Source organism: Corvus moneduloides, chromosome 15, assembly GCF_009650955.1.
Source record: "Corvus moneduloides isolate bCorMon1 chromosome 15, bCorMon1.pri, whole genome shotgun sequence".
Taxonomy (NCBI): domain Eukaryota; kingdom Metazoa; phylum Chordata; class Aves; order Passeriformes; family Corvidae; genus Corvus; species Corvus moneduloides.
This window is the reverse complement of record NC_045490.1, coordinates 16,654,207-16,680,181: the sequence shown is the minus strand read 5'-3', so window position 1 is coordinate 16,680,181 and position 25,975 is coordinate 16,654,207. Positions and strand designations below refer to the sequence as shown.

The window sequence follows — 25,975 nt, the reverse complement described above, 5'->3', positions numbered from 1 at the left end:
CCAGAACTAGTGGCATGGGAAAAAAACCCACAAAATAGCACAGCTTGGGATTTGCACGCCATCCTCACAGCTGCTAAAAGCAATTGGAAAGCATTTTGTGCATTACTGGGTAAGTTCCCCTCAAGTTAGAAATCTACTAAAGACAATAGCTATGAATTTATAGTTAACTAAGACAGACCCATGAAGTTCCTACATGAATTTGTTGCGCTTGTCCAAGGATGTGGTGAAAAATGCTGTCTGTTAAAGCTGGGAGTCCCAACAGGCGCTGGCCCTTGAAGGTAAACCCGTGCTCCTTGTATGTTTGCTGAAAAGCCTGTCAAAGGACCTGAAGAAGAAGTTGTAGAGCTGTTGGATGGATCTAGAGAGGGTAAGCCTGAAATAAACATAAATTTGATTAAATATCTCTCTTTGGGAACCTGCTTCAAAGCACCAGAGAAAGCTAGTGCTCCAAATATAATTAAAGCATCTCATCACCTTTGGGGGCATCTGCACATGGTAAGGTCATTTTACAGGTGCACGATTCTCCCTTAGAAACCGCAGAGGCATTTCTGGAGGCTCTCTGGTTTGGCCTCAAGTTTTAACAAAAACAGCCATCCCTTTGGTCACTGAAAGAAAATGATCTTAGCAGGGAGGGCAGAGCAGGAAAGCTGGGAGTGGCCACGATCTTTGCTTATAAAAAGCCAAACAAATCCAACAGGGATACAGGGCTCTGTGAAAGTCCCAGGGGAATCCAGCACCAGGGAAGCAGTTCTCTGCAGGATGGGCTTTGCCATCCCATAGGTACCTTCATGGAGAGATCAGTCAGAGCACGCTGTGGCCACAGAGACAGGGCTGACGTGGCACAGCACCACAGGGGAGGGGGTTGCTTCCTCCAGGGACGTGTGAGAGGAAGAGAGAGAGATGAAGAAAGAGTTCAAAGTCCCACAAAAATTACTAGCAAGGGTGAATTACAGGTTTTTTTAAATAAGCCAAAGCTTTTAAGTACTTTTCCAAAATGTTGTAAAAGCTCTTATCACAAGTTATTACCTGAAAGCAGAAATGGGCAAGGCCGTAAGTTCACCTGAGTTTAGGGTTTAGTTTCAAGGGCCTATTAAACAAGATTAGTTTCAAAACCATTTAAACATTTCAAAATGACCACAACCAGGACCAGCCTATATTGCTGCAGAGTGAGGTTGAAGGTTGTATCTACATACACCCCACCACCAACAGCAGTGCTGCCAGGCAGTGCCTTAGGTCAGAAACTAGAGGGGCACCTTTCAGTACCTGGATAGTTCCTGAAAGCCAGGTCGTCTCCCCCAGTATTATCAACCAAGTCAACCTGATTTACTCCTTCCAGAAGTGCCAGATCCAACCTGCTCACATGGACAGAAGTGATTTGTTGGATTTGAAGGAGGTATTTTTCTCACTAGCCCGAAGGTTAAAAAGAGAAGTCCCCCTTATAGCCAAGGAGAAACACATCTTCCCCCCCCACTGCTGGAACATGGGGTGCTCAGCCGAGGGAGCCCCAGCATGGGAGGACAGTCTCCCTGGGTTTGCCACAGCACAGACTCCATGGCTCTGAGGAGGATGCCAGTGCCTGTGACTGCAGTGTGGTTGACCTGAGTTTGGCTGGTGTTGCAGCTGGGCTCCAGCACAGAGCTCTGGCACAAGCCGATGGTGGCACCTGCAGCCCAGGACTCTCCCTGGGCATCTGCTGTGGAGCCACTGACTGGACACTGTGGCCAGTCCACAAATGTGGCAGCCAAAAGGCCCCTATGGGGACCAATTCCACCATGCACCAAAACACAAACTGCCAGCTGGCTGGCAAACCACACAAGATCTCCGGTCTGCCCCAGACAGAAGGGTAACAGCTGCTGCCACCCAGGGGCACAGCTGGGTTCCTAAACAGAGGAAGAGGCAGGGATTGTGACAAAAGCAGCTCTCCTGCAGGAGAGCGATGCCCAGCTGTCTTTTGATGGCTCAGGAGGATGATGGGCACACAGCTTTTGGATACACAGCTTGTAAAGTGCAATGACTGCACAGTCAAGACCACTTCAGCACTGCTGGATATGCTCCGTGGGCTGAAGGGAGCATGACAGCCAGAGATGCACAAATCCAGAGGAGTCAGGTCACAAAGAACACTTTTTAACATTGTCTTTCATAAAAGTGGATGAAAAGCTTAGCTCGATATTAAAAATGGCTACTCTGAACAATAACTTACCAAATCCCAAGTGCAATAACGAGCTTCCTATTTGTGTACTTACCAACAAAATCAGGTTTTCTAATACTAAAATCTTCTGCAATACCATACTCTGCAGTTACTTGGGCTATGAACTCAAACTCCTCATCATGCTCTGAAGGCATAACTGAGCTTTTGAGAGGAGTGTATTGATCTCACACAAACTCTGCTCAAAATTCAGTCTATCACAGATGCCAGGCAGATGTTGGTTACTGCAACATTACCCGCACCTTTAGAGAAAGGGCCACAGCACTTGGTCACTCTGTGAAACAGAGTCCAGCCATTTCCTGCAGTTCCCCACTCATGTGCTGCTTTCTAAGCTGGCATATTTCAAGTTTGTGACCCCTTTTAAGAAGCAAGGTCTCAAACTCCTTAAAATGCAGAGCACAGAATAACAAGTAGATTTTTTTTTTTTTGGTCTTCTCCACAGCCTCCCCACATGGCTGGGCTAAGCCTGCCCTCAACTGCAAACTGCCAGGACACGAGATCTAAAAATGTGAGACTAATAGGCCATTTCCAGAAGGGATCCACAGCCAGTGAGGAGATCTGCAGAGACATCTGTGCCTCAAAGGAACCGGTGAATCAGAGAAAACTCAAGCTGCAGCTGAGCTTACCCATGAGCAGGAAAAGCAGACTACCCAAACTCCACCCTGAGGTGAGAACTTGTTAAGAAAAAGATGGTTTAGTGCACAACCAAACTACATTAAATCTTCACCCAATCAATTTAGAGGTGATCCCTTAGAAATGTTGATTGGTGGAAAAATTTGCCTTGGGCCCACTGTGCAAGAGAGGAACAAATTGCAAACCTCTGCCCCCTCAGGTGTAGAATCACAACTGAAATCAGAGGATGGGCGTCCACCTGCTCTGAGGCCGTTACCAACCCCTCTCATCACATGGAACTGCCAGGCCAGGCCCTGGCTGCTCCCTGTCCATTGTGCTGCTGCTGGCCAGAGCACGAGCAGTGACTGACCCTTCTGCCCCCTTCTCAAAATCTCATGAACCCTGTCACCAAGCCCTATGGAAACAGCCATGGAAGTCCCCAGTTCAACCCACCTTGGGGCTGAGCACAGGACAAGGTCCATTCCCCTGGGACAAGCTGGTGAATGAGAGGGGTGGACACACCACACTTAGGCTCTGAGGGAAGGCAGTAGAAGTCCTCAACCTACTGTACTCACTCATTTCCTCTCTATCACACCTTCCAAACACTCTCTTGTCTTCAAGCTCCCCTAACTCCCCTCCTCCTGGGACATTTAGGTTCTGAAACAAAGGTGATCAAAAATAGCATGAAGTAAAATGACATTAAACAAATCAACCAAGGACCTGACTAATCAGTCGCCTCCTGCCAGGCACAATTTTAGCAGTACACTACCTATTCACAGTTTTTCTTCACTTTGCAATATCCTAATCAAATCCTAACTCAGAAGAAGTGTGTTCTGTCCAAGTATTTTTGAACTTCACACATATCTCCCCCAAAGTCAACTGTGCGAGCTCTCCTTGGCTATCTACCTAACCTTTCTAAAGGCAGAAACAGATTTACACTGGTTTTTAAATACTTACAGTCACTTAAGGATATATAAAGTATGAAAGGATATAAAAAGTAGAAATACAAGAATTTTTCCCCCATTACAAGCAGATGATCTTAACATAAGGGAACAGCAAAATTGGTGCTGTGGGAAGTCCCAGTCAGCCGTGTTTGCACATGCAGGATGCCATCATCAGGGAAATCAGCAGATCCCATTTGCTGTAAGTTTCCTTCCCCAAGAATTATTTCAGCAACAGCCAACCCCAGTTTAGAGCTCTGTAGAGGAAAAGCTGAGCCATTGTCAAGTGGTTCTGGAGCCTGCTGGGGGTCTGTCAGCTCTTTATTAACAGTCTCTGATGAACAAGGTCCAGTTATTTTATCTTACACATCTGGTTCTGCTTGCTATGCTGAGACTGGACATGGCACAGAGTTCCAGGTGTGCCCTCACTTTGCAGAGCTATACAGCCCCAATGAAACAATTAAGAAAACTACAGTCATAGCAAACACCCCCCACTTTTGTGGTTAAAGCCAGTCAGAGAGAAGTGCTCTGGTTTGTAGAAGTCCTGCGCATTTGTCAGGCAACTGAGAGGAAAGGGAATGCTGAAGATCTTCTTTCCTTACTATCACATCTTCCAAATGCTCCCTTCTCCTTTAATCTGAAAGTTGAACTACTTGACTTGTCCCAGCCCAGCATTCAAGTCCTGAAGCTTTAGCCCAAATACCCAACACACACTGTGAGGGTAAGGATGACTCCAGAGCAAGGCTCTCCAGACACCCAGCTCCAGGGCACTCCAGTCATCATGGCAAGGACAAAGGGGTGGCACAGAATAGATCTCTTGAGGGTCCCTTCCAACCAAATGAGTGCTGTTTGCAACATAGTTTGAGCACTGAGAAGACAAAAATCCTGCAGGCAGAGCACAGCAAGGGCAGGGAGCTCAATGTGAGTGTTCCTAACCCATTCCAATAAATCCAGATATGCTAGTACTGCTATACTGAACTTCTGAATAAATCACCCCATGCAGCAGCACATCAGTAAGCTCCACAAAGTAAGCTTATTAAAATCCCAGAGCCATATCAAGAATCAAAAGGCACAGAGAGTTCACCCTCACTGAGTCAAGCTGGAATCTCATACAATATGGAACACCTGCATGCAGTCACTGCTGCAGCTGGAACCTCCAGGGGTCCTCAGGTTTGGTGTCACCCTACACTGCATTCCATTCCAACCCAAACCCTAAAATCGATGCTACGCTACAAACAGGTGGGAACATTCCTGTCTCACACAGAGGACAAGCAATGCAACACCTGCAATCTTCCCAACACCTGACAGCCTAGAAGAGCTGAAGAAAAAAAAATCATCAACATTTTAAAAAGCACTTGGAAAAAACAGGCCATCCTCAGTACATGAGCATTCTCCAACTGTCATTTGTTGACTACTTCTCCACCACTATGATGATCAAAGTGCAATGGCTGAAGAAATAATTTTGTCCAGTGCATGCTCTTAATGACTTACCTACAGGACTAGTTGAAACCCGTTGGGAAGGTGGCCTGAAACCAGGAGCCTTGGAGTTGTCGGGATGTACGTTTTCCACATGTCCTAGCACAGAGTTACTCAGAAAGGTAGACTGAACAGTGAAAGATGGGTCAGCTGCTGCTCGGGTAGAGAGTGGACAGTCTCCCCATGCTTGGTTAGCTGGCACCTGGTTGCTATCAAAAAGACTACTAAAGTGATTGAAGAGCGTTGCTGGCCCAAAGGCAGGAGGCAATGATTTGTTTGCTGGGTTAATGTGCATCTGAGAACCGTTCATAACGTTCATGGCTGACGAAAGCTGCACTGCAGCAGGTGGACCTTGAGAAGGTGTTAAAGGAACTTGATTCGTAACAAAAATAGACTGAGGATCTTGATGGAGGTTTGCATTTGGTACCACTGAATAGAAAGAACCTCTGGACTGCATCCTGTGAGTAACTCGAGGTGCTGGTACAGCTACTTGAGGTAAGTTACTGTTGTCCTGATTATCTGCAACAACTGACCTGGGCGATGCTAAACTTAAAGGAGCAGTTTCTGAGCTGGATGAAAAAGGCATCGACATGGAAGGGCTGATCTCAGACATGCTGGTTGGCAGTATTTCATCTTGGGCGTTGTTGAGCGGTGCGGGGCTGCTCGCTGGGCGCGTTTCGGTGCCTCCCGAGCTGCTGCTGGCTGACACACTGCAACTGCTTGCGACTGAAGCTGGTGTGCCCGTGCTTGTAGGTGGCTGCTCGGGGGTCGACACCTTCTCCTTGGGTGCTGAGACAGCCGAGAACGAGTCCGCTTTCAGGGCGGAATGCTGCGCTTGCGGAGCAGTAGATGGCAGAAACGCTGTGGGCACTTGCCCGTTGTTTGGGGGGGCAGAGGAAGCTGAGGGCAGAGTGCTACAGGTGCTCGTCACAGTTGAGATGGCTGTTGCTGCAGCGCTCGTCTTGGGGACGCAGGCAAAGAGCTGCTTCCTGACCGAGGAGGGAGTCCGGTTACTGGTCACGCACAGCGGCTGGGTGGAAGCAGGTACAGACGAGACGGTAACGGGACAACTGGACGTTGTTAATCCAGGAGACTCCGTCTGCAAAACGTTTCCATTCTGACTACCTACACGACTCGAACTATTATGCTTTGGAGAGCTGTTTGTGCTGCCAGGGTTAACTGGTCTCACCGGGAATGGTCCCCAAGTGTTCGGTGAAGGTGAAAAGGTTCCTCCAAATTGGGCCATAGGTAAGCGAGGGTGCCGGATCTGTTGCATAGTTTGGGCAGCCAGCAAGGCAAAATGAGGGTGAGAATAAGCGAGAGGAAGAGACACCGGAAAAGATGAGCGTACGTTCGCTGGGACATTCTTGTTTAGTTTGTTAGGAGGCTGGAAAGTAGATAGTGTTGATGACTGCGATGTGACCAGGGGCGGTGCTCCGAGAGGAAACGAGTTCTTGTTGGAAGCGGTCGCAGTGCTGACTCCAGATGAGAAGTTTGCATGGATTGATTTGGTACTCGAAGCAGGTGTTCTTATATGAGTTTTAGGAATCAAGTCTTCCAGTTCCTTGGCAGGATCTTGAATAAGGGCATTGATGAGTTGCACTGCGTATCGCGTGGACTCTGTACCGCCCCTAGATTAAACACAAACAGATTTATCTTTTGCTAAAGGAAACCTCACTTCGCGCAACGTTCCGTAGCCTCAATCTTACACTGATCTGTAAGTCTACTGTAAGTTCAGTGCAGCAAGTTATTCCTTGACTTCTGTGTATCTTAAGGATTATTTCTGAAGTCGACTGTCAGCATATCTTGGCAGCAGGAATGTATGTTCTATTCTAGAACAAAGAAGCTAAATAGATCCTGCTGTAGAAAGCAAACAAACTCTTCAATAAATGACACTGTGGACTAACTCAAGACTTTCATTTTGAGATACTGTACCTTATAGTGATCATTCTCTCTCCATTCTTATCTTTTTGCTTATCAACATCAATGTGGGCACCAGTGACATCTTGAATTGCTGTGATGTTGCACCCACCTCTTCCCATTATTCTAGATACGACAGAAGCTGGGACTGATAATTTCTTTGACCTATATCACAAAGATCAGAAATCTGTGAAATGCATTCAGACTTCAAAGACAGACAAAACCCCTTTACTGTCTAACAGTGGCTGAAGTAATATTCTTAAGGGCAGTAAGTGGTTTTCTGCTGATCCTTTTTTCACGCTTTGGAGCCCCTTTTAAAGTCCCCCACTCAAATTACTCATCATCCTCAGTACCTGACAAGGATTCTCCACTAGCATTTATTCCACCACTATTGTAACACAACTATATGAGCCTCACACTACTTCAGAACCACTTTTGGATTTTATTTTATCTTGGGTACCTCTCCAAAGTGAGACAAATCCTTAGCTTATCAACCTGAATTTGCATAAGCAGTGCTGCTTCTAACATAAAAACCCATGGCTTAGCTACTTTCACTGTTTATAGCAAGGAGAAGGTGGCTTTCCAGTGTTTGCCCAGTGATCAGCTCTGTAATATCACCTGCATCCACAACCTTTTAGTATCCACCTCCTTCAGACCTCAAGATCTGGAAGTGCAGTGTCACCGATAAACAACGGTGGGTGAAAGCAGGTGAAGGTGTGCAGTGTTGAGATTTAGGGAGCTGCTGGAAGCCCCTGTGATGGCAGCCTGAACTTGCAGGAGCAGGCTCACTGTCAGGCCACAACACTGTCACCAAAGTCAGTCAGTTCAGGGTTTTCCTGATTCACATGGTACTGACGGGTCAGAGCAAGCACACAGTATTGGGAAGAGTCTGAACACAAGCTCTGTTTGCAGACAGACCTCAGCCAAGGTCTCTGGGCCACCACTGTCCCCAGACTTTAAGGTGTGTTGGACTTCTTGCACCCAAAGCTGCTTTGAGGGTTGCTACTGATGTGCACTGGCTCAATGCTGAACAGTCACAGGGAATTCAAAGGGATTGGAGAAACCACTGCAGTCCCAGGTGCAGGTGCCTCTGAATGTGGTACAGATCCCCACCACCCGCTGGAAAAGCTGCCAGCTTCACCCAGCTATTCCAGTCTTGGAAACTAGTAAGTAACTTGATCCTCAGGGAATTGTTTGTCACTTAACAGGACTTCGAGGAAACCTATTTTATTTTAAACATCTAAACACGTGGAAATGTTTGAAAGCAACAGAACAGCTTATGTTGCTTTCACCAAGGTGTTTTTTCTTTCCTCCATTCCAGCCAGGACAGCACACTACAACCCTTCCCATCCCCAGAACCCCCAGTGCATGCGCCCAGCTCTATCCTAAGGCTGTTTCATGCTTTGGGTTTCTTTCCCCACCTCCACTTCCAAGGCTCCCCTCTCAAGACAAACATCACAGTCACTCCCTCCCCAAACCAGAGCTCTATCATCACCTAAGTTTCAAGAACACCTGTATTGCTCACAGGCTCCTGACTGTACCTTGATCTGCTTCCACCTCAGCCCACTGGGGACCTCTGGCAACCACTCAAAGAGGCATTTCTCTTCCAGGAGAGCCCACCCCAGTGCCCAATGCCCTCCCACCCATCATCCACAGCCGTTTCCCTCCCTCCCTCCCAAGGCTGATGGTTTTGACCTAGAAAAGTGTCTCAAAAAGTACCTTTTTGCTCCGGAACAGCAGCGCCCTCCTCTCTGCAGCTGAAATTGCTCAATTGGTGTTGGCTGCAGAGTGTTGCTGGGGGGAGGGTCTTTCAAAACTCTGCCCACTTGCCTGTCAGGGGCAGAAGGGATGTTTGCATTGGTTACTTTGATAGACATCCCTTCTAGCTGGGGGTCACTCACAGGGAGAGGGAAGAAGAATTCTTGTTGACACCAGGAGAGACTTTAGTAGAGGGAGGGCACTGCACCCGCGCATCTACGGTCACCAACAACGCTCTTTGGCAGGACACACTTCCATCAGTCAGGGCACAGCAAACACCAGTGCAGAACGCTGTATGGAATATTCCTTATGGCACAGGGCCTGATTCCTCAGGAAAGTGGATAGGGCAGGTTCTGGATGCCATGTCTAGAACACTGCCATGACCAACACAAGAGCAGACAACACCCACGCGAACATTTGGGCTGAGCCAAAGAGACTCGAGAGCCCCTGGAGAGCAGGAGCAGCCCCAGGTCAGAGGGTGGTCAGGGCTGTCTGAGGGGTTCCTGCCTGCACCACTCCCCAGCTGGGGGCCAGGCTGCCACCACACACCCAACAAGGCCACGTCACTGTGGAGAGCCCATTGGTGACCACATCAAAAGGCAGAGATCAAACCAACTCTAAGGGGTCAAATACATAAATTTTCATATTAAACTGCCTTTTAAACCTTTATTAAGAACAGTCTGTGGCTTCCACTAATCCAAATGCACTAAGCCCTCTGTACAATTATGTTCTTTGCACATAGCCTAAAATTCTCCAAAATGAACACATCTGGTCATTGCCACTGCAGAACACAAAAGCAGGAGGGCTTCCTAAGTGCACCCAAAGCATCTGACACCGGTATGTTTGTGCTGTATTCCTTTTTGATAAAGAGAACAAAAAAAGCAAAGCCAGACAATCACTCTAGTTAGAATCAGTAGACAACACAAAGGTTACAGAAGAGATACTGGGGTGTTAATGGCCATACACCAAAACCAAACAAATTTTCAAAGGAAAAGACTGCTTTACAGTAAATCTTTAAATCTAACTGTATATCTCTAAGCACTCACTTTAAGGTGACACAATTTTCCACTGAATCAGTGATCAAGGTCACTGGCCAAAGCACAATGAATTTTGGCCCTGAAGGGATCATTCACCTCTCATCTACTCACATCCATTCTGCCTTTAGTTCATGGGCAATCATCTGCCGTAGGGCTTTTCACTCCCTCTGCTCCCTTCTCCTTTTATCTCGTCCCCACATCCTTTACTCCACTAAAATCACAGGTTTGCTTTATTTTCCCATGCCAAATACGATGTTTACGTCATGTTCACATTAAGTTAGTGAGGAGCTACTACAAATTAGGGCTGCAGTTGGTTTCCCCAGCACTGCCAGAGAAAGTGGGGTAGGATTTTCTTGTAAGTTAATTCTTCAGTTATATAATCTTGCTGGACATTCTCTATTTGAGAATAATTTACAAGCTAAAAAGCTCACAGACAGTTTTAAAACATAGTATTAAAGTCTTTACCTTCTAACCACTTCTTTCCAGCCTTCTTCTCTTTTCTGGCCTCTTTTTGGACTGGTCAGATTCAGCTTTACATTTGGAGAGGTCAGAGGCAGGGAAACAGCCTTGTAAGTAGTCGACAAAGAATTCGAGTGACCTTCACCATCAAGTCTGGGAACAGAAATGTGCTGATTACAAATTACAGAATAAAATGTCAGCATACAGTTTACATTCCTGCAGCTTAAAACTAATAGCATGAACTGTTTCCATTCTTATTTTCTACCATGAGCAACTGTTGGGTGACTTTGGGGAGGGTTTTGTTTTCTACCTTTTAGTCCAGTCTATACCCTTCCTTCAGAAAGCAGAGTGTTAAACTGAATGAAGTAATACCAGAAGCACTAAGGACATCAGTATAAAACAGTTCTAATAGGTGGTACACAGCCACTTGGGCATCTCCTGATTATGTGTCTATAATGTGTTCTCCCTTCTTAAATAGCTTTTTAAGAACAGGTACTTTGGTAATAGTGTCTCTTTCTTATTAAATACTTGAAAATGCCTGGGTTTTAGCTCTGTCACAGATTCCTATAAAGTGGTTCTAGCCCTCACCCCCCACTTTATGAACAGGTAACTGAGACACAGGTATTTGAGCATAATGGTATATTTATGTTGCAGCAGCATCATTTGGAAGCAGGTGCCAGATATTGTTACCTGTGCTAATACTGCTCCAGCAATCATATATTGATATATAAAGTCTGGGTGAGAGAGAAAAAGAGGGAGAGTGAGCAGACAATCTCTTGTTGGCCTAACTGGTCTGTATGGAGGTGGAAACAGCAGCACTGGGAGCTCACAAGTTCCTCTGCAGCACTGAAACAGGCAGCAGTCTTCACCAGTCACTGACAACCTGGCCTTGTGTGATTCCACCAGCAAATTACAGCATAGCTCAAAAATGTAGAGGCCCTCCTGCTTCAGCTCTCTTGGTAAGCAGCACTCCTCTATTATATTCAAGTTTTTATTCATCCACTTTATTCCCCATTCTTTACAGCATTTATGTTTGCTGTGTCTTCTCACAGGCAGACTGTTTATACTACATTTCATACAAACTTCAGAGATGTCACCACATCTCAGTAACCCAAGCATGGGGATTACATGAAAAGCAAAGATTAAACAATAAGGTTTTTAAGATGGCAGCATTTTCTCTCTTTAGCTTAGTTCTAGCTCTCTGATAATACACCTAGCCAAGGCATCTGCAAGTTCTCTGGAGAACTTGTCCTCAGGTAACTGTAAGAATGAGGCAAAGAAAACAAGAAAATGCATATGAAAGAAAAGAAAAAAGTCCACCGGGGAATATAAATTCCAGAGTAGAATTAAAACTTTTGCCTGCTTTATCTGAAAACAGCTAGGTATTTTTCAGAAGAGCATCATTATGCAGTCTGAGTTGCAGTTTCAATTACAGCATCATTGTCATCAGCATGTCTGTGACTAAAGAGGAATTCAGAAAGAGCAAACTTAGCAATAATTTTCAGACAAAGTCTGCCTAGTGCACAGGCCAGAGAAGCCACCTGCAGAAGTTCATAAATATACCAGCCCCATTTTGATGTTTACATACTGTCTTGCTTCCTCAGTGTACTTTATCTAACAGAAGAACCACCTCTAACAAGGAGTCAGAAGGATGAATTTAGCTTGTCCTGCTGCAGGGAACTGCACAGGACCCCAAGGCTCTTGCAGCAAACCTTGGATGAAAGGTCCAAGGCAGAAACAATTTATGTTTGTAGAACAGAACAGAGACCAATTCCAATTTCTAATGCTCCTAAGTGGGAGCCCAAAACACACACCCTCTAATCACAAGGGCTGATGAATCCATTCATTCTGCATCTAACTTGAATGTGGGGAAAAATAGGAAAAAGAAAAAATCCTAACTCTCCTTCCACTCCCAGACAAGCATCTCAATCAGTCTGACAACAGCCCTGCCTCATTGCCCTTCTTAATGCCACAATGTCTTGTGTTCTTATTGAAGCTGGCCTCTCAGTCAGCCTGGTGTCCTGCAGATCAACCTCCATGCCCTCTCCTGCCAGTGCAGAAAATGGAAAGAGAAAACTAAACTATGGGGGATCAGAATTGTACTACTTAGATGTAAAAACAAACAAAGACTACAGACCCACATGGGATCTAAGCTTTCTGATTCAGACCAGTTCAGAAAGTGGTGTTGTAAAAGTTATCAGCACATTCCCAGGCAATTGAATGACCTTTTGAACCATTCATGTGGCCCCTGTACATTCTCTGAGTTCTTCTGACTCTCACCTCTGGCTTGACAAGGTTATATCAAACTGGCCATCAACCTGGCAGGTGAAATGCTCGGAGTCATCAACTTCTTCTCTCCTTAAAAGAAAGAGATTGCAAGTCAAATGAGTTAATGATGAAACCATGAAATAATCAAAAGGTAACAAGACCACTTCTGTACGTGGATGATAAGTAAAGCTGGCACTTCCTTATTAAATTCTCAGCATATTCCCTTTAAGATCTATTCTAACAAAGCTGACAATGCAACATGGATGCTTAAAAAGTGCAAAGAGAAAAGGCCATTTTGCTCAAGTAGTATTAAAAACTAGCCAACAATGCCAAAAAATCTTCTTCTTACAAGATTTTAAAGAGGTTATGTTCAACAAACTTAACACAGCTAGGCAAATAAAGCAGCCTCAGTCTCTCTAGGCTCTGGGAGTGTACAGTTGGTGTAGAGCTTAAGCTACAGAAAATTTACACTGGCATAGGTGGAACCTTGTAAAACAACAGGGAAGCAACAGGGCAGTCTCACCTCGTTGGTGTTTTGGAAGCCGAGGTGCTGTTTTTTTCTTCCTGAGAGGGGATGAGCAGTGAGGCATAGCGCCGCTCCGAGGAGTTTGTATCCATTGTGAAGTTCAGCTCTTGGCTTTTCCCTCCACTGCTGCTTTCACTATTGCAATCTGTGCTATCCAAGTTATCTGAATCACTGTTCCCACTCGCACCACCACCTCTTGGCTCTCCATTTATTTTATTTTTATCTGCTTTTTGCTGTGCTAGAGATATATGCTGATCTGGCAAAATTATCTGCATATTCTGAGGAGTCTCTTTTGTTTTATTTTTCTTATTTTTTCTATTTGTGCTGGGGGTAGTCACCACATTAGCTCTCTTTTTCCCGAAGGCATTTGTGAATGTAGTTGAAGTTGCAGAAATTCCAATTGTAGTTGTAGTAGTTGCACTTGGAGGCTCTATAGGAACTTCTTGCTCCACTGAAAGAAAAGCAGTTTACATACAATCAGAACCCACAAAACAGAGAAATCAGTGCCCTCACTGAACACACTACAGCTGAAGTTATGCTCCTTGCTGAGCTGTCAGACTACTTGCACCACATTCAGCTGTAAATCCTCCAAGAGTGAAAGACTTTTGTGAACGAAGGAGGGGGTGAAAAAATGAGCAAAGGAGTTTTGCCAGGAGCTCTGACTATGGAGGGAAAAACCAGGGCAGCAGCCATGCAACACTGTCAAATAGGAGAGACCAGCTTTCCAACAGATTCCTTTACCTTGATGGTCAGAAGGCGGCACCCCCACAACTGCACTGTTCATAGAAACAGTTGCTCTTTACCTTCATCATCGTTTTCTTCTTCATCGTCATCTTCTTGCAGTTCCAGAGTTTCCTTAGGCTTGTTTTCTTCATCTTCTTCTTGTTTTCTTTTTTGTTCCTCTTTCTTCTTCTTTCTCTTTTCCTTTCTTTTCTCCCTTTTGGCTGCAAGAGCTTGTTTTCTGCTCTCCTCTCTTGACTGTGTAGGAGAAAAGAATCCATATTTAAACATTTTCACACAGACTAAATTATACTTATTATTCAGATCTTCTCTCGAAGTCTGGGGGGAAGGAGAAAGGAGAGCACAATGAACTAGAATGACTTCGGCACATACTGAATCATCACACAGAAACTGGGCAGACCTTATGCAACAACAGGACTAGCTGGTCCCAAAACTTCTAAGGAAGATAACAAAGTAACAGCCAAAATAGAAGTATTAAAAAAATACAGTTTTACTGAAAAATCAGAAAAATCTCTCATCCTCTCAGTCCTTTCTCAAACAAACATTTAATAAGCTCAGTGATATTTCTGGTGTGATGTATACATCTTTGATTCAAAAGTCAGTACTCAAAAGAGTATTTAATATAATATGGCTTTAATTTTAACCATTTAAAAAAATATTTATGGAATCAGTCATCTGCTGCGTTGTTTGTGCACAGCAGCTGATGTGTGTTTAAAACGTCCACAACCTGGAAAATTTAATAAACTAATGTGGAACATGTCAAAAACTGTAAGAACCTCATTTACGAGAGCCCACTCAAGAGTGTGGTACTCCAGAACAATTTACAGTATTCTCAGCAAAGGGAGAAGGGGATTTTCTCCACTATCTGCTCAACTCCCCTGAGCAGAAGTCCATAAAATGCTTATGGACTATGATTTACACACATAGAAACACACCATGTACCACACCATGAGACTGGAGACCTCCCTTACTCACACGTCCTCTGTGATGAGGTGACCCCAGAGAACTACTGCCTAAGGGAACTATTGGTAAGTCGAAGCTTTCCTAGAAAGGACAATGAAGTGGCTGAAGCAGAAGTCAGTTTTAATTCGTCACCCTCATTACATGCCTCACTTGTGTGATAGATTAGGGGAAGGAACACACATACAGTCCAAGCATGAAGACTGACTGTCCCAAGAAGCACCAAAGGAAATTCAGCCTAGAGATTCACACACAGTTCAAACACTGCTGCACAACAGCAATGCTCTACTCACCTTTTCCAGGTCTAGCTCCTTCAGCAGTATAGTTGCATTTTTATTGGCTTCTGCAGCCTGCTGGTCTTTAGCTTTCACAATTGTCTCCACACACTGGTGACACTTTTTCAACAGGTCCTGAAATGCAAGCTTGTCTTACTACCACAGTAATAAACAACAACTGAGGAGCGAGGCTTGCTCTACAAACATGAGATTAGCTCCTCTCCATTCAAAAACATACAAACTGTTCCACAGAATAGGATCTAAATGTTGATTTCCTTTTTAAGTGCTGTATTAAAAAGGAGACATGCACCAATCTCCAAATCAGACATATATGAGCAAACATGTACGTTCAGTTTTTGAATACTTAAGAATTTCCCATGGATATTTTTTCTGGAAATTCAGGCCAGGGTCTTCTCCCCAGGTCCAACTCACCTTGTCCGTGATGGTCGCTATGTAGCGCATGCACTCAATGTCTGAAGGAAACTGGTTAACTTCTTTCACCAGGAACTGAACTACTTTCACATGCCCCTAGAACAGCAAAGAAAATTCGAATCTTTTGTATATAATTGTCAACATTCATCATCAAAATACAGGCGTGATATCTCTTAGCTCAATGCAAGGACTGAAAATAAGCAAGAACATTTCTGGTAAGCTGCTGTTTGGCTTGCTCAGTGCTGACGGCACAGCCACTGCTCTGCTTCAAGGTAGCAAAGCCACCAACAAGCTCTTCCACAAGTTATTTTTTATTTTAAAATACAAGGACAAGAGGCAGATCTTCATGGTTTTAGTAACAGCCAAGACATGAGACAACCCTCTTTAGACACCATCTGTCACCCAATCACTCTCCTGCCACTCACCCCATGGAGCTAACTTAGATTGTTCAATTACAAGCTAAGTCAGCTCAGGGAACTGAGCCACCTGAATGTTATCCTGGCAAGCACATTCCTCTGCTGCCACTGTGCAACCACACAAAGCACCCAACTGCTGCTTCTGAAGTTGGGTGAAAGCCAGGCAGTGAGAAAGCAGGGGCAAGCTCAGCACTGTTGTTTGTCAGAAAAGCTGCACACTTATTTGCCATTTTGTTAAAGGCAAAGCAGCTACAGTTAATAAATTCCTCTGCCACAGCTATGCTCCTTGCATCCAACACCACAACTGATGGAACCATCACAAAGCAATGTTCTTCCTGCCAAGAAGAAAATGCAGTGGGTGACAAAAGAGCCAACTATACAGTGTCCCATCACAACAGATTAGGAACAGAACAAGAGAAGCACAAAGGAATCAGGACAGCTTATTGCAGAGTGGCATTGTGTTCATCTCAAAAGCAGGATTGAAATGAACAGTACAGACTGCAGAAATATGGAAACCTCAAACAGTCAAAGTTTTTGCACAGTGTACAACCGGAAATTATAAAGCTAACATCATGTATGGAAGAAAGTTCTTCAAGCCTCAGAAACTGGATCAGTGTGAAGTACAGTAATTATGACTTTGAAGCAGATATTTTATCCAAGTAGTAATTTTGCCACATTATATTTGATTCTTCCAAAACCAAGCATTCAGATTCAAGACCAAACGAGAGGCACTGTTTTGAAAACATAAAAGAACTTGGTCTCCTACCTTGCGAAATGCTGACATAAGAGGGGTAATTTTCCGATTATCTGCAGCATCCACATCTGCTCCTGCTTGTACAAGCAGCTGGACCACGTCGTAGTGCCCACCATTAGCTGCCAGCCACAGTGGGGTGTTTCCTTTCTTGTTCCGAACATCAATGTGTGCCCCTCTAAAAGCACAAACCGAGTGAAATGGGATGAGTAAAGGTGGAAGTCAGAGAGCAAGACCACAAAACATCACAGTGCAACTGGATATAGAACTTTAATAACTGAAATATAGTGGCAAGATATGAGAAATTCTGTCCCTGAAATTTGCTGTTTCATTTGCAGGGAGTGACACGGGGATTATTTAAACCTCCTTGACAGAAATGAACATTCATTTCATGTCACCTACTGCACCAGAGATATGCAACCAGCAACCTTTAAACTAGCAGTGTGGTGACTACCCACAGGACAAAGCAGCCCCTTCAGATTTTAGCAGCACACTGGATTATGCTTGAAAAGCTCAAGAGCTACTTCCAGGCTTTGCCCCCCAAGTGACAGCACTCACATGGGAGCTGCTGGATTCATACACGAACAAGCTGTCCAAGCCAGACACTGTCTGCCTGCCTCTGGTCCCAGCTGCCTGCTTTGCTTAATTAACACTGCAAAAGCGAGATATTCCAGGACAACCCTGAAGAGTAGGGAACAGATTAACCATCCTACTTTCAAAGCTTCCCATTCCCTTTGCTCTCAGGTGCACGAGATAATGTAAACAAGAGCATCCTTGCCACAGAGGAATACAGATATGGAACGAATGTGCCACTAATCATTAGTCACAGATGCTTTGGGTTGGAAGGAACCTGAAAGCTCATCTTGCTCCAACCCCCTTGCCACGGACAGGGATGCCACTCATGAGATCAGGTTGCTCAGAGCCCCACCCACTCTGGCCTTAAACACTTAATGAGAAGAAATGATTTACCTGTTAATGAGGAGCTCGCAGAACTTGTAGTGACCCTTATCTGCTGCAATTGTTAAAGCCGTATCTCTTGAGGAAGGCACAGGTGGGGCATTCACATCTGCTCCTTTATCAAGGAGAACCCTTCCAACCTCTGCATAGCCTCCTGAAGCTGCTTCCATCAGAGGTGTGAGACCAGTCTGTGCAAAGAGAACGAGTTACTCTGTGAAATCTGTACAATATACTTCAGATAAGACATAAATGATTCCTACAAAGGGAAATCAGATTTTTATTTAGCTGCTTATATTTAGTTTAGGAGCCTAACTTCAAGCAGTTTCTTCCTCAAAAAAAACCCCAAAAACCCAACCAAAAAAAACCCCAACAACAAAACAAAACACCCACACACAAACCAACCAAACAAAACCAACCCAAAACCCAAACACTCTCGGGCTTTGATTTATACAAACCCAAGCAAACGGTTGACTAAGAACCACCAGATACCTGTCTCAACAGCGAATGCAAAGTATATAACAAGATCTCTACAACAGAGGTTAGAACAGATTCAAATGAAGACACAAGTGTTTCTACAAAAATACTCAGAAACTGGCTTTATAGCTTTTCTCTAGCCTCCCTTGGCACTGAGACTGATCTGGGCCCAACTTAGTTGCCAGGTCAGACTGTTAAAAAAACTTACACCAGCTGCTAACATGCCCAACTGACCATTTGAGAGCTGGCTTTTATCCATATCCCCTTTTCTCCAGCCACAGTCATTCCAGAAGCAGGCGGGGTAGACAGACACAGCAATTATTTCAGCAGCCTTAGGAGTTACCAAAAATTCCTTTGTGCTGGGGAAATCAGTCTGGCTGTCTACACAAGCTTTAAGCTTGCTTTATGGCAGGAGACACAAAGCTGTCCCAGAGCACCAAAGGATGGGACCTGTGGAGCATTTCAGAGGCACAGAAGGTCACAGTACTGAAGCCATGGGTTCTACAGCAATGTAAAAGCTTTACAAAGTTTGACTGCACTACTTCTGTTGTAGACAAGACGTCTGTTCTATATGAGAATCACAAGTAACACTATTCTCTTCCTGCCTAGACTTCACTTGCATGTAAAAATATCTGTATCTCTTCTGTTACTGAGTATCACGTCAAGTTTAAACCTGAAAAAGTCTAGACAACAGTCAATCTAAGTTTCTTTATAAACTCAGAAGGACCAGTCAGCTTTTCCCTAATGCAAAAAAATTCATCATCACTGATGCTTTTTTATTTTTTAAAAGAAACCAAACTTATTTCAGAACATTTAAGTGCTCTGATGTAATAACTCCTCTGAGCCCAGAGAGGCTCAAAGCTACAGGAAAATTTGAAGAAACTGGATGACTCAGAGGCAGTAAGTCATAAGGAAAGGCAAGTCCCCCACTTACCTTTGCCCTGTGCTCGACATTGGCCTTCCTGTCCAAAAGCAGACTGACCACCTCTGCCCGGCCCTGGAAGCAGGCCAGGGTGAGGGCTGTGTTGCGGTTGGTCTCGATTTGGGCGTTAATATCAGAGCCCATATCAAGCAGCAGCTTCACGGCAGGGACGTGGCCATTCATAGCAGCCAACATCAGAGGAGAAATCCCCAGCTTACTGCCAGTCCTAAGGGAAAGAAACAAACTGCAGTGCCCACAGCCAAAGACCAGCTCTGGGAAATAGAAGTGTATCCAAGAGCAACAACGTATTTTGTTGTAAGTCGGAAAGGAACATATAACCTACACAAAATATAGGCACTGACCTAAAATAGTAGCATTTTTAACTGATTAAGAGAAACCACCAGAGGAACTGTATGCAATAGACAATTGCAATTTATAAACAAGGAAAATACATCTCAGCTGTTAGACATTCTGATGGCCAAAGCAGACATAAGCCTTAAGCTTCATATACTAAAATTGAGGCTACATCTGATTTTTTCAAAGAAAAACATGCTTCAAGCACAGCTGCAGCTTGAACTTTCCCTAGTTAAGAGTTCTCTTGCTCTATCCAGTGTTAGAATATATGTAAGTTTTCTTAAAATGAATAGAGAGCAGGCCTAAGAGACACTGCTGTGTAAATTTGTTCCTCTGCCTGAAAAAGACATCTTCAAACACAGAGCTGCCCTGAGCACTTTGGCTGCCTCCTTGACATGGTTCTATTGGAAATAGTTTGACTTCCAGACCTGAGAATGGTGGAAAAGGGAAATAATAGATTTGCAAACTCTAACTAATCCCTTAAAACTTAGGTATAAGTCAGGTGAAGTCTGTGATAGTCAAAGGCAATTTAGAAGCACTAAGATAACATGAACATAAAAGATGTCATCAGTGTAGAAAGACTGTTGTAAGGAGATCTGAAAGCACCTGAGATTCCAACCTGTGCCTCAGGATGGAGCCAACAGGGAGTGCCTGTGCCATGCTGCAGCTCAGCTGGTCACATGGTACATTACCTGGAATTGATTTCTGCCCCAGCATTGAGAAGAATCTTGATGATGTTAACGTAGCCACCAGACGCAGCAAGGCTTAACGGCGTGTAATCAGACACATTCCTGTGTTCTTTATTTGCTCCCCGGGCCAACAGCAAATCAACAACCTGAAAAGACAGGACATGTATTAACAGACATATTGTGGCCTTTGCTATTATCCAGGGAGTGAAAGGATGTTATCACAAACTTTCCAATGTGCTACCAGTTTCCCGTGTCAACAGACAAGATTCCATAGGAAAACCTCCACCCTCTTCTGCTTGACTTTTCCCTATCTCTGTACAGCCCCCACAGCCCATGACCACAGCAGCTGAGCACTTGTCCACCAGAAAGATTATTTTACCTAAATAAAACTGCAAGGCCTTAAAGTGAAGCTCTTCCTGGGAATCTTAAGTTTGCAAACAAGAGATCTGCCCCACTCCCATAATGTCTCACAGTGAGCATCTCTTTGAGAAAAACGCATCTGACAACTTGAATTCAAATTACACTTGAGCCAAGTTTGACCAGCTGTATTATATGAACTTTCCAAAAAAACTTGTGGTAAAAATCAGAGCAACTGATGTTAATGGAACCAGGATGAGGAAGGACTCCTCTATCAGAAGTTGCTTAAGAGAAATAACAGGGAAGAAAATGAAAACATTTTGGTGATGTACTGTACTTCATTTTACTATTAACATAAGCTAGGTGATTTCCAAACAAGCCAGAAAAAAGGTTGTCTTGCTAAGCCAGAAACATAAGAGGTAGATTCTGGGATAAAGAAAAAAAAAAAAGAGGAAGAACAGAAGACCTCAGCTGTTCAATACATAATGCTACTACCACAGCCCACGCTGATCTTGCCTTTTTTTATGAGAAGCACTTTTACTGTTAAAGATCTGCAACTGAAAAGCGAAGTGGAAACTTTCCAGTTTAGGCCAATTATTTTAATCCTTATATTAATCTACTTCAGAGCTCTTGGCCATCTCCATGCCATCTTCTAAGGTATTATGCACATGACTGAAATAGGAAGGATTTAACAAATCTTATTTGGACAACACCACACACACCAAATCTGACAGAGCTCTGAAACATCCTTAAAAGACTGGTACGTGTCCTGCATTGCATCTGCACTTATCAGCCCTGTGTATTATCACTAAAGCCATGTACTGCCCACACAAAATCCTAGTTTCTGTCCTTGTGTGCCTCCACTGGCTGTTTTGGGTTTGAGAACAGGGAAGATGGGTAAGGGAAGTTCTCAGTGAATAAAGTTACTCAATAAATATCTGCCTCCTTCACAGAGGTACCTACCCTGTGAGGATACAACGACTGAAGAAATACCACAAGTTAACACAAGTGACCATGACCATTAACTAACAAAACTGGGATAGGCAAGGGAGAGAAGAAACAAGTCTGACATTTCTTCTTTCTTTCTTGGAAGAGGAAAAAGCCTTAAATCAGCTACACTTAAACAGGTGAAAAACCTTCCAGAAAAAAACTAAGATGTACCATCAACAGAAGAAACCCAACACTGAACAAAAAAACCTATCTGCAAGTAACAACTCAAGCCCTTTGAGGACACGTCTGTACCTCCTGGCGTCCACCGGAGCATGCCAAGGAAAGCGGAGTATCCTTTGTGCGCTCGGACTGTGCTTCTATATCCCCACCTTTGTCCAGGAGAATTTCCACGACACCAACATGTCCAGCAGTTGCAGCCAGAATCAAAGGCGTAAAACCTAGTAACATGAGATTGCATTAAAAAGCAACCCTGAGCACCTCGTGTTATTAAGGAGCAGAAATTCACAAATGGGTTAATTCACAATGACTTCTTATTGATCATGTCTCTCCCACAGACTGGGGGCTTCCTGGTGGATGCCACAGTCTCAGAGCCTTTCCCAACTCTCTTCCAACCCTGTCACATCGAGGTTCTGATTCCAGCCAAAGGCTCTTCAAAAGAAATCTAAACAGTGCTTGAAGTGACCAGTTTGGATTAAGTTCCAACCAAGTCCTCTCCTTGGAGAAGTCACAGCTTTCTGCTTAATTACTGTTTAATAAAGGTCCAACCAGTGACCACATCTGCCCTGTGTGTGTTGCTGATTGCCAGTGGCCAGTATGAGCTCCAATGCACGTGGCATGGTGGTTTGGTTCTCTCAGCTCTAAAAGATGTGAGATTTTGCTGAACTCTGTCCCTGAGAACAACGATACCCAACTTGACAACTGCCACCCTTCAGCTCTGTCAGCCAAGATTGGATGGTTACCCCCATCACCTCCTCTATCCAGCTTGCTGAGGTCATTTGTAGAGGACAAGTCATAAGGACAGAAGTACCTCATGGTTCACAAATCTGCTTAAGATCCCACTCAGGTGCAGACAGAAGCTCACTGGCTTTGTATGACCAATGCTACTATGTGAAGTGCAAGAATGAAGCTCCCCTTTTGAAATTCACTGTTTCCAGCTGTAGCTCATGGTCAAACTGTGTGCTGGCTTTCACTTACCCTTCTTGTCTCTGTGTTCAATATTGGCACCACGTGCGATCAGCACAGACACGAGTTCCTCGTGCCCTCCCGCACACGCGAGGGTCAGCGCAGTGTCGTGATTACTTTCAGTCTTCGCAGATAGCAAAGAAAAAGAAGCAGGTATTCAGAAATTAAAAACAAAGAGGATTTTAGTATTTCTTCAACAGTACTAGATCCACTCAAAGCTAACATCGATTACTCACATGTGCATCGATGTCCACTGATGGATACATGGGGAGCACGGACTGCGAGGGCACACTGCTCGCTGCCTGCGGGCAGGGCTCGGGCGTCGGAGACTCGGTAGTGTGTGAGGAGCTTGTGGAGCCGCTGGGCACTCTGCTATTCACAGCTGAAAACAAACACCAGGTTATTAATCCACTCTCAGGAATGTGCCATTTAATATGAAAAATATTAAGCCCCATAAAACTGCAATGGTCTAACATCAAAACAGTAATGGGGGAAACAAATTGAATGTTCCTAAAAACAAAAAGCAGCTTTCCGGCAGTTAAACAGTGTAAGCATCATCTCCAAACTGTGATAAGTTAGAAAACAATTTTATGAATTAGTCTGTATGCATTACAAGTGTGAATTATGAAGGTGATTAGTTACCCTTTTCTAATTGTAACCTTCACTGTTAAAAAGAGTTCAATCATATGCTCAGTTTAAGCAGGCAAATTGTTTATCACTAACACACAAACCTAATGGTTAAAAACATAGTCTTATCCTGGAATCCCAAAATTTTTCACATAAAGGTTAGTGCACACTTAGCCTCCAGAGAAAGTTTTCAGAGCAAGATGACTGACAGCAATTCACACTATTAATCATGTCTCAGAGTTAAACCAACCCAGAAAAGTGGAAGGGAAGCAGACAGGAGGGGGCAGTCAACAAAAATAAGAAAGCTGAAAACTGTGCTCCCTAAAATTTATTCTGATTGATACACAGCCTGTAAAAGATGTCATCCTGAAGATCCAGCATTGCTCAGGGACACAAGGAACACAATTTTATCTGCTTTTTAAAAAAAAAATAACAATAAAAAAATTAACAACTGAGCATCAGATTTTTTTCCACCTAGTTTTAAATCAACAAGCAGAGAAATCTCCCTGGACATATCCACTGCAGGGCCAGGGCTCCTGCCTGCTTCTGGAACCTGACGAGAGTCCAAGTGGAGGCCGGATCCCTGTAATCAGCAGGGATTACCTGCCACGAAGGTCTAACACACCTACACACTAGCTCCATGTGTGCTTTAGCTTCAGTAATCTCTGCTCATAGAGCAGCTGGATTTGACAAGTATTGTCACTGCTGGATTGCCAAATGTCTCCATTGTGCAGCCTCATCAGCTGGAACACGCAGTGAGCTTTAGTTATTCCAAAACACACAGTATTTAGCAGTATTCCTGGAAGAAGCAACTGAAGGAAAACACTGACAGCTACAGGTAAGAAACAAGCAGCAGCATTTTGCTTTTGTCCAAGCGTTAAGGGAAGAGGAAGGATGAACTCAAACCTGTGTATGACTTAGAGAAAAAATTTTGCAAACCTTTCCCAGCTCAACCTTCCTCATTCCATTGACAGATCACACACCAGCAATTACTTACAGGAAAATGGTGTAGATAGAAAAGTCATAGAAAAAGCCCCAACATGACCATTAATACCACTAACTCAGCCTATAGAGCTGCCAGTGCCTGACAAAGTAAACACAGACTGAAGCATGGGAATATGGGTCACTGGGTTCTGGAAACATGGCAAGGGAGGTTCACTGAAATTTGAGGAGGTTCCATTTTCAGTTGTACTTTTAAGCAAAGCATTCTCCTTGGTGCATAGGCAAAACCAGCATTAACATTTGGTCACCACATTTAAGCAATGAAGTACCAGATTTGAATTCCTGTTACAGCCTTCGTGAGCAAACCAGATTTGTATTAAAAGTTTCAAATACAAAACCTCCCACCTTCATCTGCTCACTATGGATTATCACTTATAGCAGCAAATGAGCATTAATTAATGCAATACGATTGTTTTCTTGCTTAATGCACTGAAGTGCAAGATAATAACTGGATTTCTACAGATCACTCCTTCCAAAATACAGACACCATATCACCCTGTTAAGGTGTTAAGTCAAGCTGGTCCTTCCTCGTGGAAGACACCAGCTCAATTTCTTCTGATCTTGCAACTACAACGTAAACCCACATGCATGTGCTGTGCATGCAGAGCAGGGTGTGCAGAAGGACTCCACTGGAGCCAGCTTAAGGGTCTTAAAGTAATATATTCAGTATTGCTGTCACAGGTTTCACAAATTCTCTGTATTTCACAACCATGACTGAAAATATCAAAGTATTTCTCACATACTTTAGATTTTCATCATGTGTTTGAAACATATGAGTGTGCACTAAGCACTTCATGTGCACAGTAATAATGTTAAACATGACAGAGAACACCAAAGGCAGTAGAAATGAACATAAACCCTGCATTGATACCCTAAAATCTGGTTTAAAATAAAATCTAACAAATATTCCTACAACACCCACCAACTAATCACCCCCTCTATAACTGCTGAGTTTACAAAATGGCAGGATTTTTCTAAATGCTATTTTTTACTTCTTCAGTGAGGCTGGCAAGCTGGGCCCATAGAGCAGCAGCATAATTTGTGCTCTGTGGAGCAAAAAAAGCCTGAGAACTTCTGCCTCCATTTCATGAGGCTGATTTATCTCAGCTCAAGTTACACAGCAAAATACAGATTTTTAACTGGAAAATGACCTTGCAGCAATGGTTCCAATGTGGCATTAACATGGAACATCTGTGGTACCACAGCTTAGCAGTGAAAGCAGCACTGACACTGCTTGCCCTTGACTCCAAGGAAATACCAATTTTGTGACAGAGGTTTTAGATGTGTCCATAGACTTCAATACTCAAAAGACTTGCATTTAGAAAAAAATTATCCTGCACATGACAAACTCCAGGTTTCCCATGTTCTACAAAGGGTTAGCAATGTTCCAAAGGGTCTGTCTTAGTACGAGTTGGAAGCTGAATGCTGGTCTTTAAAGACATGGATGACTCTTTTCAAAGTTACAAAAAAATATCAAAGGAAACATGAGTAAAACAAAAGAAAGCAAGAACTTGGTATTTTATCCAAGTACAACTCTGGAGCAAGCAGGTCTGGATGAGATTTCAGCTGTAGGCTGAAACTGTGGCTACCCAACCGCTGTGATGACACGAGCATTGGCAGTCAGGAATACTGGACTTAGGTTTGAGTTCCCCTTTCCTCGAAGGAACTGGGATTTTCAGGAC

At 44.0% G+C, this 25,975-nt stretch overlaps 1 protein-coding gene across 12 annotated transcripts in view; it reads right to left on the bottom strand.

Annotated features, from left to right (window-relative positions):
• LOC116451723 (ankyrin repeat and KH domain-containing protein 1) overlaps positions 1 to 25,975 on the bottom strand; it is a 101,193-nt gene that overhangs the window by 7,501 nt on the left and 67,717 nt on the right. For 5 of the 12 annotated variants that reach the window (XM_032125397.1, XM_032125392.1, XM_032125393.1 and 2 more), the window contains exons 16-32: positions 22,901 to 23,046; positions 22,677 to 22,788; positions 21,774 to 21,919; positions 20,178 to 20,320; positions 19,144 to 19,357; positions 17,748 to 17,923; positions 16,794 to 16,956; positions 15,612 to 15,707; positions 15,198 to 15,314; positions 14,007 to 14,181; positions 13,201 to 13,654; positions 12,690 to 12,767; positions 10,416 to 10,562; positions 8,875 to 8,985; positions 7,171 to 7,320; positions 5,251 to 6,866; positions 194 to 373 (exon numbers count right to left, since the gene is read on the bottom strand). In XM_032125397.1, the coding sequence (XP_031981288.1) occupies positions 194 to 373; positions 5,251 to 6,866; positions 7,171 to 7,320; positions 8,875 to 8,985; positions 10,416 to 10,562; positions 12,690 to 12,767; positions 13,201 to 13,654; positions 14,007 to 14,181; positions 15,198 to 15,314; positions 15,612 to 15,707; positions 16,794 to 16,956; positions 17,748 to 17,923; positions 19,144 to 19,357; positions 20,178 to 20,320; positions 21,774 to 21,919; positions 22,677 to 22,788; positions 22,901 to 23,046 (4,224 nt within the window). Of the gene's footprint in view, positions 1 to 178; positions 374 to 5,250; positions 6,867 to 7,170; positions 7,321 to 8,874; positions 8,986 to 10,415; positions 10,563 to 12,689; positions 12,768 to 13,200; positions 13,655 to 14,006; positions 14,182 to 15,197; positions 15,315 to 15,611; positions 15,708 to 16,793; positions 16,957 to 17,747; positions 17,924 to 19,143; positions 19,358 to 20,177; positions 20,321 to 21,773; positions 21,920 to 22,676; positions 22,789 to 22,900; positions 23,047 to 25,975 lie in introns of all 12 variants that reach the window. The other 7 variants (XM_032125390.1, XM_032125396.1, XM_032125391.1 and 4 more) reach the window with 3 other exon arrangements.